The sequence below is a fragment of the Hydractinia symbiolongicarpus genome, chromosome 10, assembly GCF_029227915.1.
Source record: "Hydractinia symbiolongicarpus strain clone_291-10 chromosome 10, HSymV2.1, whole genome shotgun sequence".
NCBI lineage: Eukaryota > Metazoa > Cnidaria > Hydrozoa > Anthoathecata > Hydractiniidae > Hydractinia > Hydractinia symbiolongicarpus.
The window spans coordinates 21,404,550-21,424,275 of record NC_079884.1 but is presented as its reverse complement, the minus strand read 5'-3'; the positions used below and the strand labels follow the sequence as shown (position 1 = coordinate 21,424,275).

Sequence of the window (19,726 nt, the reverse complement as noted above, 5' to 3'; positions counted from 1 at the left end):
TATAAAAAAACGACGCAAAGTTTTATATGGAAGTATTGAAAAAAGCAAGAAAAATAGTTCTATGGGTTCATTCTTATTTACTTATAAAACATTATTAAAAGAAGTCATTTTGTTAAATAAATTTCTTTGCACATTAATTAAGTTGGCGTATGGGAAACACGCTATTTTCAAAAGTTATGTAGGAAAAGCAGCAATAATTGTAATGGAATAAAAACAGGTGAGGATTTCAATATGAACGCTTAAATTAAGATGGTTATATCAATTTCAGCACTCACACTATGGAGCACGATGAAACACGATGCAGTACGAAGATGTTTTATTGACATTAAAGAATTCCAAAACTAAATAAATTCTACCATTCGTCATTTAGTTTTTATCACATTTTGCTACATTTCTCAAATAAAGCAAGGTTTTGAAAAATATATTTCACCACTTGTTGCGGAGGCAACCACACGTTTTGCTTTGGGCGCGAACACTTTTACAGGTTTATGAACGCGGGATAAACCTTGCCCACGTTAAAAATTCTGTGAGGAGGAATACAAAACTTGTCCAATATTTTTTTTAAGTTTGTGAAGTAACGTTCTATAGAATGTTTTGTGAAGTCCGAACACTCTGTTCAGGTAAACAGATTCTGGTTTTCTTGAAGACAATGTCTCTCTCCGCTTTTAAAACTCAGCCACAGAATTACGACCTGCCATTTTAAAAGTTTTGGTCAATGGATGCTTGATCTTATTCGTTTCAAAATACTCAAAATCAATGTTTTAAGTTCATTTATTTAAACCATAAAACGGATTGTCTAAAGCAGAAATGTAGGATTTTAAGGGAGCTTCTTGTTCTGTAGTCAAAATAGTACGTATTGTTCTCAATTGATTCTTATACGATCTTCCTCAGAAATTGTTTCATCTGGCCATTACAACTACGGCGTTGTGACTCAAGGGGAACGATATATGTTAGTGCTGCCTTTTGTATAGACATTTCCTTTTTTTCACTATCGAAACATTTTTTATGTTTATTTCACTCCAACTACCACGATTATTCTTCAGAACATAATTTCTCTTCTAAAAAAAAATATGTAGCTACAAGTAAATAGAATAAAAAATTATTGACTGATATTATCTAGCTAGCTATAGGTATTTACTCAATTAATATTGGCTACATGCAAACACTTGAAAAATATAAACCTTTCAGATAGGGAAAATTAGCCAGTCAACATAGATTTCACGAACTGTTCGGTCACAGAAAATATCGGCTTGGTCGAGCAAGAGATCTGGACGACAATTACTCACTTATGGATAAAAAAAGCTTTGACTGTAAAGTTTTTGAAGCTGGGATAGATTAAAAAGCTTGTTTAAAAAGCTCGTTGCCTTTCCTGTAGGCCTTCTATTTGTGTCTGTATACATGCAAAGGAGCGAGAGACATATGACTTATACATGTATCAATAGTGGCACATCCTAAACCCCCCTACCCCCACTGTTGAAGTTTCCACATTTTCCATATATTGTCAAAAAATGTTATTTTGGGGGTTCAGACATATTTCCGTATGTGCTTAAATTCTATAAAACAACCTCCTCTGTTTACACAAAACTATGCTACTTCAGAGATTAAACTTTCACTTAAGTTATACGACTAATTAGAAAAATGGCGCCAAAATATGTTAAAACAACAGTGCAGCTGTAAAAAATGATAATTGCTTAAAGGGATATAATATAAGATGAAATCCTTGGCAGTTCTCCCGATTTCCAAACTAACAAATTATGATAAACGAATTCCTCTACTTATCGTGTTCTGAATTAGTTTGGTGTTTTCAGAACAAAAGTTTAACAATTAAGTCCTAAATATGCTTATACCTTATAAATAAAGTTTTGTTAAGATGTTATATTGCCATATTTTGACCCTGAACGTGGCACGATGCTGACCAATGTCATGGGCATTAGAAACACAACGTCTCGAACTTTATTTTTTTTACATCGAAACACTGGAAACAAGAATCAACCAAATCTTCTTGAACAACCTGCATCCCCTGTAATGAGAAATATGGGAAGCAGTAGTCAATGAGTTTTTTTCACATCATTTTTTCCATCTGCACCAGTGTACAGTTATCAAGGTACATAATTTTCCCCCTCATTGACAATGGTTAAGTATATTTCAGCGTGACAGTAAATACTTTACGTAGTCCAATTGCTACACGCCTAAGTGAGGATTTGGAAAGTGATAAGGCCACATTAAATCTTCATATTTTGTAGGTTGAAAAAGTATTCTAGATTGTAAAGTCTCACATCGAAAAACAACAAAGTAAACACACCTTTGCTTTTTCTCTCCCAATACGATTGTGATCCACATTCTTTCCGCACTTAACATTTTTTTATTTAACAGCAAGTACAAAGTTTTTCTGCCGAGTTTATTAAAAAAACTCTCCATTTATGTTTGGAACTAGTTTTCAATTCTTTCTCTCCCCCGCTTTTTTAATTAGAAATCGTTTTTTTTCCAGCCTGTCCAAATCTTTTTCCCGTTCCTGTTCTCGTGCATAAATCGGACAAGTGGAAACTCGCATTAACAGTTAACAGTTTGTTTTGAAAGCACTCTAAAGTTCTACTTATCTAGAATTTTTAAGAAACCATAATGTCTTGGTAACCAAAGCCACAAACTAATCTCCATTGCTAATAGGCTACAAAACTTTGCTTCCGTTCCTACATACTTAAATTCTTGTATCTGTATCACTTTGAACTGCGAAGATATGGTCATGCTTACCTTCATTAAAGCAACAATCCTTCCATATAAACTAATATAAAATTTAGTTGTGTTAGGTTTTTTATTTGTAAACAAATTAATCCCTTGGATACTAATAAATGGTTGCTAAGAAAAATATTTGTGTTTATCTTGCTTGAAATATATTGATGGCCACATTCTGGACAAAATAAAAATTTACAACTAGAAATGTATTCTAGGAATTGCATAGACTACTTTTAATCGAGGATGAAATGGACAACAGTTGAACTGAACGCTCGATGTGAAACCATGTCATAAAAGCAAGTTATTAAAATGTTCGGTTCGATTTATGGTTTGTCCGATATAAACACAATTTAATTAAAAGTTATTTTATGACAACCTCCAAAAAACAAAACAAATGCTATTTTGGTAAACAGTATTTATAAAAAGTATGGTTCACTCTTTTATGGAGCTTCGCAGCCCACACACAAGTTAGGAAAATGTATGGGAGATGATGTAGTTGTACCGCATTCTTCTTGTAATCATAAGGTTCCAGTTCCCACTCCGGTGCCCTTTAAATGTAGCGGTGGCAGCCCATTTGGTTACCTTTACTGACCGCTAACCGACTTGTGTACGGAGGCAAGCAAGTTAGAGCAATGCTATACGATTCTCTGGCAGTAATGTAACCTACAATCGGTGGGGAGGGAGAGCCAGCCATTATGAATGAATCGCGAAGGACATTAAAACTTCTAGTTACATACTTACTCACTTACTCACAATTTTCATGGCAACTGCTTAAAAAGTAAGTAGAAAATTTTTTGTTTATTTAATTCCCATTGCTGTGTTTTAATTCATATTTGTTTTTATTTTCTAATTTTTACACAAGAAGATGTTTTTGCTACATGTGCTTTGTTTCTTCTAGTATTTTTTGTATAATGTTCGACAAGTCTTCTTAAGAGTAGAAGAAAATTTACAAAAAGGAAGGGCTGGAACAGGTCAAGAGAGAAGAATAGCTCTGAAAAGAGTTACTTTAAATCTAATGTTTAGCATAATTTACAGATTAACTCTATTTATACTAAGGAATAAATTCCATCATCAATTCAAATTTTGGCTTTACTTCTGCCAAAAGACTGCTCCAATGACGCAAGAAGTTAGTGCCTATTAATATTTTTCGATTTTGCAACTTTTCTTTAAAAGAATTTTAAAATCTTATTTTGTGAGTTGCAATGGCATGTTCTTGAAAAATCTACCTTCTGCATTCTTCTAAATGGTAATATTATGGAGTGTAATTACGTAGGAACAATTTATCAAACTAAACTCATCAATTAATCTCATCGGTTTGTAATAATCAGCGGCGAAAACAGGTGTTCTCAGAAAAAAGATGAGAAAAATTGTTGACTTCAGCAAGTTCTATTTCGCGCCAATCAGCTCGATTGAAGCTATTCTAGGCAGATTTTATCAACAGAAATTATGTCATTCATAGGTTATTCAAAGTGGTTAAATAACTGGTTGATATTTGGTTAACAAAAGCCCAGTATAATCAAAAGCTAACCTAGCTCAATTCACGTAATCCGCAAACCTGCTATTCTTATGGATACAAACTCGTGGGTACAGCTGACTATCTTTCCTACAAAGTCTTCCTTCTACGGGATCTTTCTTTCTCTTTTGTGACGCTGAAATAAAAAAAACGTCGGATATGTGCCCCACTTCTGTGGTACGTTTGTGTGCAATATAACCGTGTTAATAATCGATGCGTTTAATAAAACTACTTAATCAGACACGCGAGAGGAAAGAATAATATGTGTGACGATTTAATTAGAAAGGACCTGTAATTGTAGGTAACTGAAGCATTTGATGCTCACGTGTTGCTTATTAAACAACTCCTAATCAGTTAAAACATGAGTTTATTAAATAATAATATGGGAATAAAGATTTCAGTGGTAAACTGGTTGTCTGTTATTTAAGCCAACCTAAAACTTTATTATAATATTTTTTCGTCGTTTCGTTATTAACGTGTTATCTTTTGCCTTATTTAGTAGTTATTTGTTCTTTAAACTCAAGCCTAAAGTATTCTTTGAAAGGTAATTAGCGGGATACAATTCAACGGCAAAGAAAATACTGCGTTTAGTAGAAAGTTCAGCTAGTAATCTCACTTTATTTTTGAGTTGCAATGACATGATCGTAAGAAAAATAAACATGAAAAGAAAGCTATCGATTAAGGTGCGTTAGAAATTTGTTCAATAAAGATTATTCACACACGCTGAAGATGATATTCAATTTAATGGTAAAACAAACAACACTTAGAAGAATATGTTAAACAAACTTTTTGTCGTTGTTTTGATGTCTAGCTTGTCATGTCTACGCAATATTGCAGTTCTATTTTTATCTATCTCATTAGGTGAGAGAAGCAAACTAATGTACATTTCATGAAGTTTTTTCTTATCGTTATAACAAAAGTCAAAATGATATCAACAAAGGATAACTATGCTTTGAAATTTATTTCCTCGTTGAGCAGATAATTGTCAATTTCAACAGCATTAGCAAAATCTTTTTTTACTGGATTTTTAAGTTTCTTGGTTGGGTGAAAACTTTTTCCGGATCACCTTTAGATTGCATTTAAGCCGTCTGGAAAACCCGCCACCATTGCATCCACTTGTAAATGTCTACACGAAGCATGCGTACAACGATCGTGGTCGTACCTCTTAAAGATTACTGTCCGTAATTGAGATATGTCGCCATTTTAGAACTAAAAGTATTAATATTGTCATGTAAATGTAGGTAATCTAATAAAATTAAGCTGTAAACGTTTAATTAAAAACGGACCTTTAATTTAGCATCAACTTAAATGCATTTAAGTAAGCCATATCTGTGTAGTGTCTTGGACTGACTGGAAAAAATTACCTTCACTGCGATGATATAATCTTTGTGTAGGTGTACCAAGGTGAAGTTTTTTTAAACATAGTTAAACCTTAGAAACTCGTTTAAAAAACCTCATGATAGACATTTTAACCCTATTAACACAAGGGGTAGGGGGTGGGCATAAAGTGCCTGCATAACTGCGCATAACTTTTGTTAGGCATGTAATTGAATGCTGAAGTTTATGCGACTTTTCCTAACTTTTATTGGAGCTTGTAACGACAAAACATTTTTTGGAAATTTTTTATACTTTGCGAGGGTCTTGCAATTTACGGACGGGGGTATATTTGTAAATTTTAAAGAGTCCATGCTGTACATGTAGAGCGTTGTAAGATGTGTTGGTTGTACTATTATTTATTACATAAATGTTCGTTACTAGGTGGTTACTAAGGTATTGCTAAGGAGATTTATGTGTCTTACGGATAACATTTAGGCCAGACTTGAAGGAAATATCGATCCAGCAAAATAACGTTAATTTTGATCCCCAAGACGTCATTATGTTACTTTCTTTACGTCGAACATCTATGCATGTCATGTTTAAAATATGTACTAACTTCAAAACGTGAAAATAAATATTCTGGGAAAAACGGATCTCTTTACCTTTATAGTTAAAAAAATTAGTTTCATACAAATATGTACAAATACATCATTGAAATTCTATATAAAATTTTATATAAAAACGTTTGGTTTTTCATTTGTATTAAGACTTTTTAAAGTATGCCAAGTTTTATTACGTAAGCATAAATACTTCCAGATTTATGGCCCTCGTGCACTCCATGCCGCCTATCATCTTCGCCCCCTCCATCACCACACTAGATCAGTAAAGACCAGTGTTACTTAGGTTAAGTCTTCAAAATTACGTGCCCTACGTGCCCTACGTGTTTCGCGTGGATAGCTGGTGCTTTACATGCCTACATATTTACTAAATATTTCAGCTTGATTTATATTTCACTCAGTTAAAGATTTTACGTTGGTTTTATTTTTGCAAATTTTATCCATAGTAGTTAGATTTTTGTAGACCATCGGATTTACCACTATTAATTTATTCGCCTCTACTTTGAGCACATTATTTCCAATGTAACTCGATCGGATAATGCATGTTGATTGACTATGCGTTTTCGTAATAGATCCTAAAATATGTAGACTGATTAACAAAAATAAATCTTTACCAAAATTATTCAACCTAGGTAATTTAACAAAATAAATTGTAATGATTTTCCAAAATATATTTGCTGTTTCAATACTTTCTCAAATTTAATACTTTACGCTGTAAAATGGAACCCGTGTTCATATAGGTATGACTGCTGCGAAATTACGATATTACATTCTTCATGTTATAAAAAATACAGACAACAAAAAAAAAAGAGTGTTTAACACAACAACTCTTTAGAATAATAAGATTCAAGGAAGTTGTGCAGCTGCGTCATTACAGCATTCCTGAAATAATGCCGATCTCTAATTTATTGCGGAAGATGGAAAGGTTTCCGTCAGCTCATGATGATTCCACAAGAAGCTTATTTCGGCTTAATTTGGAGAAATACTCACTGGTTTAACATTATGTATATATATAAATGAAAAACTTTCCATATATCCAAAAAGATTATCACATTTGGTGCAAGAAAACGAAGTAAATAGGCCGACACAAATATCGACAGTGAATGACGGATGTAAAGAAATGTGTCTATCACAACAGAGAATCTCAATCATGTCAGATATCTGATGTATTGAAGAGAAACTTTCAGAAATGCATTAAAAGTTAGACATCGACAATTTTGCTACTCAGATAACGGCTGGAAAACCATTTAGTAGATGAGAGACAAATAAGGTTATCGAGATGACCCTTAACAAAGAGACGAAAACTCCTAGTGGCACATCGGGATTATCAAAAACAACCAAACACGGAAATGTCTGCACTAAGATTTCATGTCATCAGGAAGGAAGAGAGAAGAAGGAGATACTCAAGCATTTTTGAATACACTAAAAGAAATAAGCATAAACCCAGTGATTGCTCTCTTGTATCGACATCCGCAGGTACAACTGTTGCTAAACATATCGCTGATGGTATTAGAAGTGCGAAGCTGTATGCTTTGAAGGCTTTTATCAAGAAAAAATGAGCGAAGGAAGAACACTAAATATCTTTGACTTAGTGAAGAAGATAAAAACCATGAAAAAGCCACGTAAAACCAGAAATGAATTCGTAACGACTCAAAGTACCAAAGCGTTCTTCTCGATGATTTTTAATTATTGCTCTAAAATAAAATGTTCTTTTAAAGCACCTATTCGCGTATCGCTTTGCAGCTGTCTCGATATCTCTTGCCAATATGATGAGAGATTGGGAAAACACTAAAATCGTAGATCCTGTAGTCGTTATGCCAACTGGAAGTGTTTACATTGTGATGGAATGTCCATGTTTGTTAGCAACAAACCTGAGAGATTGGGAAAACACCAAAATCGTAGATCCTGTAATCGTTATGCCAACTGGGAGTGTTTACATTGTAGATGGAATGTCCATGTTTTGTAGCAACAAACCTGACTTACCAAGGGTACAATGAAAAGTTATTAAAGCATTTTTTATCAGTTGGTAGTCAAGCACAAAGAATTAATGTGGTTTTTTGATGTGTACGGTAATAGCGCTAGAAAAAATGCGGGAAGAAATTGGTGATCTCAAGTCGAAATGAGCTTATAGAAGATTATTCCAATATCAAGTATCAAACAATGGAATTTGCTGCAATTTTCAAATAAAAACTTCCATAGTGGATCAATGGAATCAGTCAAATTTTTTACAAGATAGGGTCACGTTAACTCCAGTCGTGTGGCTTTGCGAGTTGATTTAGTCGGATATTCACGGGTACCCTTCTCCTTCTTCTTAATGTCAATCATGGCAGTCAATTTTATCACAAGATTGTCATTAATACTTCCAATACGGATTTTGTTATGATAACACTGGCCAAAAGCCCGTAAATAAATGCTAATTATTTGCTCACTGAAACAACAACGCACGGCGACTTATTGAAAATGTGCATCACCAGCTAAAAAAAACATCTAGTAAGAAACCAGATTTTCTTGTGGCACCTCTTAGTCTTATAGCTTCTTTCGGTGTGACAGTGTAAGCACCTTTGGTGGAAAAGGCAAAATTAAACCACTGAAGATTATGTGCAGTAATGTGGTATATATCGAGTTTCATTGCGTGGAAAAAGTGACATATTGTTAAAAGGAAGTATCAAAAACGTCGAACAGTTTGTATCGAAGATAAATGGAAAAACAACCAGCATTAACTAACTTCGTTACAGCATTTACTGCTAATTTTAAAGAAGAACTCCGATTAAATTGTTACCACCCTGGTTGAATGTATTGGGACAACTTATACAGCGTGTAAATTATCAAACTTTGTTATGGCACCACTCACTGCAACAATTTACGAATCTTAATAATGGTTTGTACATGAGAGAAAATAAAATTGATGTTTCCCGGATGACAAGCAATCCCGTTTTTAATTTTTTATCAGGTCCTTAAACTTATCACTTTCGTATGTTGTCAGTGTAAAGTTGATTCAGCATCTGTATGTTTAGGTGACGTGTTTGCTCGCACAGACGCATATGCGTGTAAAAGTTGCGATAATCTTCGAGAAAATGGCGAATGTGCGGGTCGCATGTCATGTGAGGAAAATTAGCTAGGTCATGCTGGTGCATAGTCTATGTATACATTCAGAACACACGATCCACATTGACAACTGTGTTTGCAAATCTGATAATAATATCGGAGGAAGTTACTCATACGAATTGAAATACCCTACTGGTATTATTAGACCTTTCCCGAATTTCCTAATTATGCCAAACTTAATTAAAGAGGTTGATGCTAAAAATGATTGTCATCCCTAAGTTCCTTATCAAAAAGTAGAAAAAATTACCTAATTTCGTAAATATTTCTGTTCCAAGTGCCAGAACTGTGAGCTAAATGTTACGGTCAAACCATTCATATAGACGAACTTTCTAAAAATAGCCTCGTTTTAAAAATAATTATTTTTTTCAAATTAAAATAAAATCCAACTAAAATATCATATTGCTCTAAAACTTTGATTTTCTCATGATAATTTAATATTCTGTCTAAATATCCTTATTTAAAGAGAATAGAACCATTATGAAATTTTGGATGACGTCATAATTATTATAATTTATGAAATTCGAGAAAGGTGTACGAAAGTGTGAACAAGCGATTTATTTTTTTCAATAATTGTTTTTCTCAAATTAGCATTTTTTGTTTCATTTTATTTCAGTGATCCGATTTTCGTTTTGTTTTGGCATCAATAGATAAAAACATTGTTTTTTCCAATTACGACAAATGTTGGAAGTGTTTTATAGAAACCTAGTCTGTATTTTGAAAAGATTTAGGAGTATGTGTGTGACATGTTACTGAACAAGAAGAAGATTATTTTAATTTTCTTCGGATGTCTTTTGTTAGCTTTAACTATATACATAGGCTTATAGAAACAGGTTTACCAAAAAAGACACTGTAATGAGAGCGGCGTTACCGACTTACATAAAATTGGCAGCAACCTTATAATACTTGTGCACAGGTCAAAGCTATGAAAAATTCTATCCTCCAAGGTCAAAGTTAATCAATTCTGCAGTATATCTTTTGTATAAACAGAGCAACACTGGGAAAGTTTATACCAGAAGGATGCGACGCAATATATTCTAGATTAAATAAATATATACGAATAAGTTAATGTTTATTGTTGTGTTGTAATATTTTTTTTGTCAAAGGAGGTGACAAGTAGTTGAAGAGCCGAGTTAGCAGGGAACGTTGAAGAAGGAATCGTTGTAGTTGTTCCTATGCTTTGAAAATCTATGCAATTGGGTTTAAGCGTTGTCTATATAGTTGTGTCTCCCTGATTTCTGTTAATTGAATATAAAAATTGATTGCTTGAACTTTGATCGCAAAAATCGAGATAAACTCTAAACCGGTTTAAGCTGAGCTAAAAGCGAGCTAAAAATATAAAATATAAAACAAATTTTTTGTTTTGATCATTTAAATCAAACATAGCAAGACATCCTTTATGTCTCTACTCTCTTCTCAGCCGTCACAGCAATTTTAAATCTAGCTAACGCCATCGCACAATATGGTATGCATAATTTCATTATTGATGTTTTAGATGTCAACAACGAAAAATTCTACATCTTACTTGATCTGCTGTGTTGACCTGGTCTTGCTGTGCGTGATACTATCACGTATAGCAAGAATCACAATTTTTTCAAAAATATCTAAATAAATGTTGAATTTTAAAGATTATACCTACAAGAAATAATTTGCGACCTTTTATATTAGGCTCACGCATTTCGAATACAGTCAGGATTTAGGATCTCAACTTCTTGGTTAGATTTGAAAGCTTAAGCTGTGATTATTTTTGCTGTCGTCAGCATGGCTTATTTTCTCGCAGAAACTGCGACTAACGCATTTTTACTGTTCCTTTCCGCCCAGAGAAATTACTCGACAAAAACTGATCAAATTAACTATGTGAAAGTGCCTAACCTTTTCTAGATTTTCTCACTTTTTTCAAACTTTTCAACTTTCAAAAAGCACGTTAGATTTAAAAATACACAAATGTATGTCAACAGTGGCACTTGTCCATCTAAAGGATCCTATATTGACGACAGTGTTTATCGATGCACAAGCTATCTGGTTTTCACTGTTAGAGTTATCCTCGCCATTCATGATCGGAGGTCTGGTCGTGGTGAGACTTTCTTAGTAGTGGCTACTTTTATAACACATCTCTTTAAGATCGCTATTTTGGAAGTTTTAATTCAACGGTAGACGAAAATTAAGAAAGAAAAGTTTAATGGAAACCCATTACTGCTCAGGATAAAATGGATGCAGTAAACAAAGGACAATTTCTGCCATCAAATTTAAACATAAAGACATGTTTTAATGTCACCTGATTAAAATAATGTGTAACAAGAGAAGAGTGGCTCAAGTTGGTCAAATTGGCTTTTAAATGTTTGTAAGCCAACTTTAAGATAAACACGGTAATCCTTTGTTTCAAAGTACGAAATTGTATTTCTTTTCTTGTTTAGTTTCTCCACATTACAAACTTGATAATTCGTTTTAAATGATTTACGACCATCTCCACCAATCTTTAAATGTATTTCTTTTTGAAATTTTTTAGGATACATCACAAAGTTGCTTCTAATTGGAATAAGAATTATAATGTCGTTCTTGCTTATCCATATGTCAGTACAAATAAAATAAGAAATAATTTTTAATTTCATTATCAATAAAGATAAAAGTATACTTACTCAAGAAATTTATCTACATGATCTAAGATGTGTGATTTAAGACTGGCAACATATAATCAGGGTGTTGTTTTTACCTCGTATGCTCCTTTGTGCTCATTTGATTCCGTTGTAAAAAATGTATCCTCAACATGCATTCGTTGCCAACCCATGATTGTGCTACGTCTCGTTGCTTGTTGATTGCAGCTGGTTTAATATTAAATGTCTTTAACCAACTAAAGCATATTGTAATCACAATATTCACATTCATAATGCAGTCTGGCTTACAGCAGATACTTCATCACTGCCAGAAACATTCATTATGTTATTATAAACATGTTTATTCCTATCTCTGATGATACATTGTGACGCAATGCTACTGGCCTCGCATTCTTTTGGCGTTAATGTAATGTAAGTTAGATAACGTAAATGTAAAGCTAAAAATATATCCACTGGACGAATATTCATTTTTAAAAACATTGTCTTAAAAATGGTAAATTAAGACAAATATAATTACTGTAATTTACAACTGCTTACCCGAGGACCACCAGATTTGAATTCTGCTATTTTTGAGCTGCTACTGGCTAATTTTTTCTTGATAATATGCAGAGTAGCATCTTCAACTTCCCTTGGGATCGATTCAACATCATTAATTTTAATGATGCAAAATAAATGCTTAAATGTATACAGGAAATTTTCATACCTTATTACATGCATATGTACAATTTTAGATGAGGATTTATTTCATTATTCAAAGTTGGTGTTGTTTCAGTCTGTTAGACTCGTTTTGAATTCCGCGCTATAAATTATAGTGTATTATTGTAGCTATACTGTTTATATTTGGCTAACCAATAAAAGTGCTCAATTAATTTAGAGCATGTCGTACGATGTAAAGAAAAAACTCAAGGAGAAAATTTATTTGATACTCAGAGTTTCGTGTTGTTAGTCAAGTTATTAGCTACACGCCTTTGTTTACAAGAAAAGTTTGAGATCCCTTTTTACAAAAGTAAAAACAATTTAAACGGAGGGAGTTATTGCTAAATGTCGTCGTTCAAACAAGTTTCTTTTAGCTAGTTATAAATCTAAAGACTGATAATTTTGCATCTAATTATCTATTGTACAACGTGATTCTAACATCTCTTAGGAATTTAGGGCTCTTAAAAAAATTCTTGTTGAATTTTTTCTTTAGTCCATCATTGGATTGCCTGATAAGGCATTCACATACATTTAGGTAGATTAATTCTTGTTTTTAACAGCCATATAATGGCCCGTCTTGGTCATGTAATGTTATGTCAGACAAAAAATAACCAAGTAAAGATTTTTTGGTCTTCCATGGGACATGTGATGTTAAAGTTGTTAAAAAGTATTTTTACGACTTAATCTCTTTGTTTCTGCATTCATTAAATTTTAACTTCGATAAGTCTTTCTTGCTATGGTGTAATCTTGTTATGATGTTATCATCTCGCTCGTAAATGACCGTTGTGGTCCTGTGGTGCCACAGTTCCATTTTCATTGTGACAATTCTCGTTTATATTGAGAATTCTCGTTTCTGCTGTGACATTTCTTTCTCTTACAGTTTTTTTTAAAACTCAATTTTATTTTTCTCATTTATATGTGCATGATATCCATAGCCCTTATCCTTTTCCATAACACCAGGGAGAACATGCATAATTTTTAATTTCATATTTCACATATATATTTTTAACTAAAGTGTGCTCACACGAGATTTCGAGATTATTGGCATGTAAAACCGCAGTAAATACTCCAATAAACGCCCAGCCGTTTAAAAAAGAAGGGTTTTGTTTTTGTATTTAAACAAGTTTTTTGTTACAAAGGTTCTCTAAATTACATTAATAAAATCGTCTTCTTCTGCATCAAGGAAAAAAAGAGTTTTGGATTATATCATTTTTGATTGACGTTGGAAAGCTAAAATAAAAGATATTGATCACTAACAACTTGAGGAAGAACAACATCAGGAGTGGGGGAGGGGTTGTTTAAAAGAGAGAGGCGTTTATTAAAGGATTTACAACAATTATTTGTGTTCTTCCTCTCGGATTATTACTCTAGTGTTTACATCTTAAATTGAAATCATTGATGAGACGCTATATATGTGATAACGTCGCACAAACTTGTTACTGCAACCATATTCATTATCATACCATGAAAAAAGGTTAAGATCAGGGCTGGTGGTGGCGCACACATTTTATCCAATCATTCTTTCATCGATTCCCATGAAGAATAAAAAAAAATTTAAATGCGTATACACCTGCTTTTTTAAACTGATAAACATAAGACTAGCAGACGAACATAAGAGACCAGTTTATAAGTATCTGCAATAGAATTTGTAAGACTGCTTAACAACTTTAAAAGTAGTATTAGATATAAACAACCAATTACTTCTTGGAATAAAAACATTAAATTTAGTTCTTAAATCCTCACCACAAAATATAATCCTAATTTTAAAAAAAGTAGATTCTTGTGTTACGTAATTTCTCTTTATTAATTATCTGTTTTCCAAACCTCCTTCCATCCAAAGCAGCAGTTATTTGAGAAAGGTTCTTTTGTTAATCTTTCATGCGGTGAGCGTGTATTGAAATTTCAAATGTTCAAAAAGGGGAATTTTCTCAAGCGACTTTTGTGGAAGTAAACTTTCACTACACCTTTGCGTTTCTACCTGAAGACAGTAAACAAATGATTTGTTTGAGCTTATGGTTAATACTTTGTAAAAGACAAAAAATTGACAGCTTGATAATCCAACGTTTCCCAAAAATTAAAGCAGAGTGTTTATTTTGCGTTTTATTTAGCTTCAATGTTAACGCTTTTAGTAATGTCGAATTCGTCTAACGAAGTTAGGCGCATTAGCCTCTTCAGTTTGTTAGAAATTCAACAATGACAAATACTACTACTACAAGACATAAATACAAGACATGAAGTGAAATTATTAATAAGTATGAAGCAATATATTCTAATTAAATCTGCAATGTTTCTTGACAAGAGAGCCTACATAGAAACTGCGTAGGTTGTTCTTTAAAACTTGGATCCTGCGAAAAACAAATGTTTCGCCAAAGAAAAGAAAGGTGAACATTTTTGAGAACCAGTTTTATTTGTTTATTTACTTCTTTATCATAAAAAACATAACAACCTTGTCTCAGTGTTTCTTGCGTCAAAACCTCTAGCGCTTGCTTCCTCGATGCCGCCTCAATGTCGAAAAGTCGAGAACCCAGGTTGGTGTGATTAGTGTCTGTTTGTAGTAATTTTGTATTATATTAGTATCTTAAGAAAAAAATTAATTGGTCGTGGCTGTTCACGATGCCCAATACTTTTATGTATTTTGGGGTTATACAAAATGACAGCCATGCAAGAGAACGGTGTTGATGAAAAATTGAAATCTAAATTTATCAAAAGAAGTGAGGATAACCATAGCTTAACTTCCACAGCAGGAAGTATTTTTACCTTTTTTTCCTCCAAGTTTTTATTTTTTTAAATATGATATCCACCTACAATCAAAACACTTATTGTAAAATCGCGGATAAAGGCCCACCTGGATACAGGCCGACCTGGATAAAGACCCAGACAGATATAGGTCCACCTTACTATAGGCCTTTCTGATTATAATGCAAATTCCATCCCGATTTTAAGTCCACCCGGATATAAGCAATAAGTGATACAATGACATGAATTCTACGCACAATACAACAACAATCTCCGAAACCTGTGATTCCTCTAAAGTCATTCAAATAACTTTCACAATTAAGTTTGAAACTTTCACAATAACTTATTTTGCAAAATGACTGTTTTAGCTGAATGGGGCAGCCGCAGGTTGTTGCCTGTGTAGCTATTTATTTAAACCAGCATTGCGAAATACATTACTCCTGACGCTGCCTTGTTGTGAGCGCTTCACTGAATTTTCGACATAATCGCCCGACATTTTGATGTATTCTGCTGGGGTAGCACAATTACGGATAGTGATGTGCTAATTTGTGATTTTGCCGTCAGATTTAAGATCATATTTTCAAATTAAGAGAACATGGTTCGTAAAAGCTCATGGCCGGGGCTAAATAACATTGTAAGTGCCATATAATTTCGTTTTTTAGTTAGCTTACGATATGAAAAGAAATGTATTTAGCTATCACATGTCACATTTTCGTGTTTATGTGCCAGAATGTACAGTGATTTATCTAATTTGCTTCAAGAAGGTAATATTATTGAATTTATTTATCCAGGGTAGCGTCTTCAGTTCCTATCGGTACTGCTATCAACGAGGGTCCTAAAGGGGTCCTAGTGCATTTAAAGATCCCATTTGAGCTACAAAATTCCTGCAAGCACAGCACTCGTTCAACTAGACAACCGCCTACAATACCAATCCTATTCTCATTCTGAGTGCTAAGCAGAAAGGATATATTAACACTTTCATAGTCTCTGGCATGACTCAGCTGGGGTTTGAAACCAAGACCTCCCGCACCGGAAGCGAACGTTCTAACACAAGGCTACCGATCGGGAAAAGTCTTCATATCTTTAGAAACAAAAAACGTTTAAAGTTTGAATGACCCCTCGTTGGAAAGCTGAAGCACAGCTCATTCACATTAACGTATGAACTAGAAAAAATAAATAAATAAATGCCCTAATTTTAAGTAACTTATCCTAGGAGAATAGCTTCTAGAAATAAAATTTATTCTACACTTTTACAATTTGTCATTTTCAGAGCGTGATCTAGGTAGATACTTTTCAGTTTAGTCACGTGATATTGCGTCTCTTCGTGTGATTTGCTGTTAATACTGAAGGGGTGGGCAACATGTATTTTTAAATTATACAGCATCCAAAAGTCTTGTGCTCGCTTTTTTCCTTCTATCCTTCGTTTTTCACTGTTCCTTTTTAATGTTGTAATGTTCACAGTTTGCAGATTTTCAATTGGAGATAAACTTCTTAATATGTTGTGTAATCCAATATCCGATTTTAGCCTGTTTGTATATCCGATTTCAGTTAACATAGAAAAGGATGCAGCTTGGGTGTGTGGAATATAAAAGAAGTTCGACCATCCATATCCACACATCGCTTGCCCATGACCGTTTTGCAAATACGTCTTCGAAGCTTTTTTGCCGTCAAAATCTTTGTTGGTAAATTTCGAGAATCTAACTACAGCTTGGTGAAAATTTCTGCATGATTCCAAGCTCTTTTTCCATCGTTTGAAAGAAAATGTATTTGGATCTAAGGAATCGTACGCCTTCTGACTCCACTCGGGATGTCCAGGTTGACATGGCTGCGAAAAATCCAAATGCTGTATGTTCCACCAGTTGAATAATATTTCATCATTTATATAAAAGTACCCTGAAGTAGAAAAAAGATCTGCAAAAAAGATTTCTCTTAGACGCAATGATGTTCTACTATCGCACACCATAAATATAAAAAAAGACATTTACAAAAGCAGAGTTTAGCAAATATTACAAAAGTTAGGCAGTGTGTTCCATGTTTAGGCGCTTTGTCTCCTTTTACACTAACACATAAAGCTTTTTGTAAGGAAAAATTTAAACATGGAAAAAAACTGTACCTTTGAATTGCTGATATTTTCTCACAGCTAACCCCATGCAATAGTAACCATAGTCCTTTGCGTCGTCAAACTCGATATCTGGTTTATTGCGTCCCGACCTAGCGTCTGGTTCTGGTCCGCAAATTACAACCTTTCCAAAAGCATTTTGATAAATTTCTTGAAACAAAATATTGTTTTTATAATAAGGTAAGCTGAACGCTATAACGAGAATGTAATCTTTAAGGTCTTTTCTGCGGCATTCTTGATGAGTTTTTACATTATATAAAACTTCATTGAACCACAAAAGAAACGTTACGAAAATAAAACATAACACCAAGATAACTACGACGCGAATGGCTAACTTCATAATGTTAATAATATTGTTAATAAAATTTTGTTAAAACCTTGTGTATTCGTTTCACCACAACTCGTTATAACAATGTTTTTAAACAGTTAAGAGACAATGATTACATAAAATTAATGACCTTTGTTGACAATTTATTTAATTATTAACTGATCAAGAAGCATTATACCGCGAAAGAATAAAGAGTATGAATAGTCAGGAAGGTATATATATTTTTACTTACATAAAATTATAAAACCTAGGATCTGTTATTTGGAATTATACTACAGAACACCCCAATTGGTAAGCACATGGTGTATTCTATCTCCACCTCGGTTAAAACGCGAAACTCCGTCAACCGAGATCCTGGTCAATTAGACCGGAACCCGGTTGGACGGGATAGACATTTGCTCATGTAAATACAAAAACAGTGGAAATTGTAAAAAAAAATTTATTGCACGTGTGCATTTACGATTTTTATAAAGTAAACATGGCAGCACAGGAGGGACCATGTAGCAAGGAGGGACTATATAGTCGTACACTAGATTAATTTAAATTTGGGGTGGCTCTCCAAATACACAGCCCATGTGGTTTAGATTCAGCAACAATAAGCGATACCATTGTTATCGACAGTTGAATTAGAAGCTGTAGTGTCATTCTATATCAAATCAACAGATTTTCAGAATGATTCTCTGTTGATCTTCTCAGATTTTGCTTTTTCTTTGTTTATACTATACTACAGGTAAGATGAGATGACCCTGTAAATTTTAGCTGATTATCTCATTTCGTTTTAGAGATATTGATATTCAAACTTAGCCTACCAGCAACACATTCTGAAAATTTGAGGGTCAAAAATAAAAATAGTGCATAGTTTATGATGTTAGAAAAATTATTTTAGAAGCTTCTATCAATATTTACAAAGTTAAAGTACTCCATTGGTCAACTCAGCAGTAAGCAAGTGGCCATCAGGAGAATACTCAAATTCAAGTGAATCGACATCTGGTAAAAAGTCTGTTGTTGTCAGACTGATCGACGATAGACGGAAGCATTTGGAACAGAAGCTCTTTATCTCTCAACGTGATGCATTGTTAGAGATTTCATCGGCACTTTGAAAGACTCAACGGAGTCATTTACACAAGTCTCACATAATACCTTAAATAATAAGTGCCTTAATGGTAGAAGTCACAAATTGTCTGGGACGTACTATGAAAAGAATAATTACAGCAGCAACAGCATCACTCGTTTCTCCTCAACAACAACACAAGTATATTATCTGCGGCTGCTGGACAAATAGAGTTATTACAGAGTTTTTAAATAATCAGCCACAAAAGAGACAATCAGAAGCTATTTATTTTCAGTTTTGCCATTCAAGCATATCGTATGTTTTGGTGAATGTGACAGATAAAATCTTATTTTGTTTTTCTAGATGTACATTTTTCCTTATGCATGATTTCAGATGACAAATGAACTCAGTTTTGTGTACCATCTATGTACGTATGTACTAAACAGAAGGAAAAATATGTTCAACCATTTTTAGGATAACGAACTCTAAACTTTTCATGCGCTTCTGAATAATGTTAGGAATTTTTTCAAATCTGTTAACTATGTTATTTTGTAACTAGATATTCTGGGATGTTTTCTTTGATGTGGTTAAAATATCACGAATAACTGTTCCTTCGTCTAGGTAACATTTATTTATTTCACATGTGTTGCTTAGGGTGAAAGAAGCATATGCAACAGTCTGTATGAGTTCCAATTTGAGCACGACCTTTCAAGAGAGAAATCCCCAGCGCGCTTTTAGTCTGCTAAATGCACAATAAACAGAGTTTTTTAGAACGTAGAATGGTGTTGAACAAAACTTCTTCTTTATTTTTACAGCTATGAAATTTCTTGAGACAGTATGGTGTTAATGGATAACGCTGGGTCCCCGATCAAGTAATTTCCAACTTTTGTACGATTGGGTAACAT

At 33.5% G+C, this 19,726-nt stretch overlaps 1 protein-coding gene across 1 annotated transcript; it reads right to left on the bottom strand.

Moving 5' to 3' along the window:
* Nucleotides 1–16,427: 16,427 nt before the first annotated feature.
* On the bottom strand, nucleotides 16,428–18,026 carry LOC130662349 (uncharacterized). Its single transcript, XM_057461197.1, has 2 exons — nucleotides 17,437–18,026; nucleotides 16,428–17,216 (listed from the first exon to the last, which is right to left on the bottom strand). The coding sequence occupies exons 1-2, from the start codon at nucleotides 17,780–17,782 to the stop codon at nucleotides 16,561–16,563; spliced, it is 1,002 nt and encodes a 333-aa protein (XP_057317180.1). The 5' UTR covers nucleotides 17,783–18,026; the 3' UTR covers nucleotides 16,428–16,560.
* Nucleotides 18,027–19,726: the final 1,700 nt, after the last annotated feature.

Coding starts and splice junctions, on each gene's coding strand:
- LOC130662349 (XM_057461197.1), bottom strand. CDS start 17,782: ATGAAGTTAGCCATTCGCGTCGTAGTTATCTTGGTGTTATGTTTTATT. Junction 17,217..17,436: donor AAAATATCAGCAATTCAAAG/GTACAGTTTTTT, acceptor TTTCTACTTCAG/GGTACTTTTATATAAATGAT.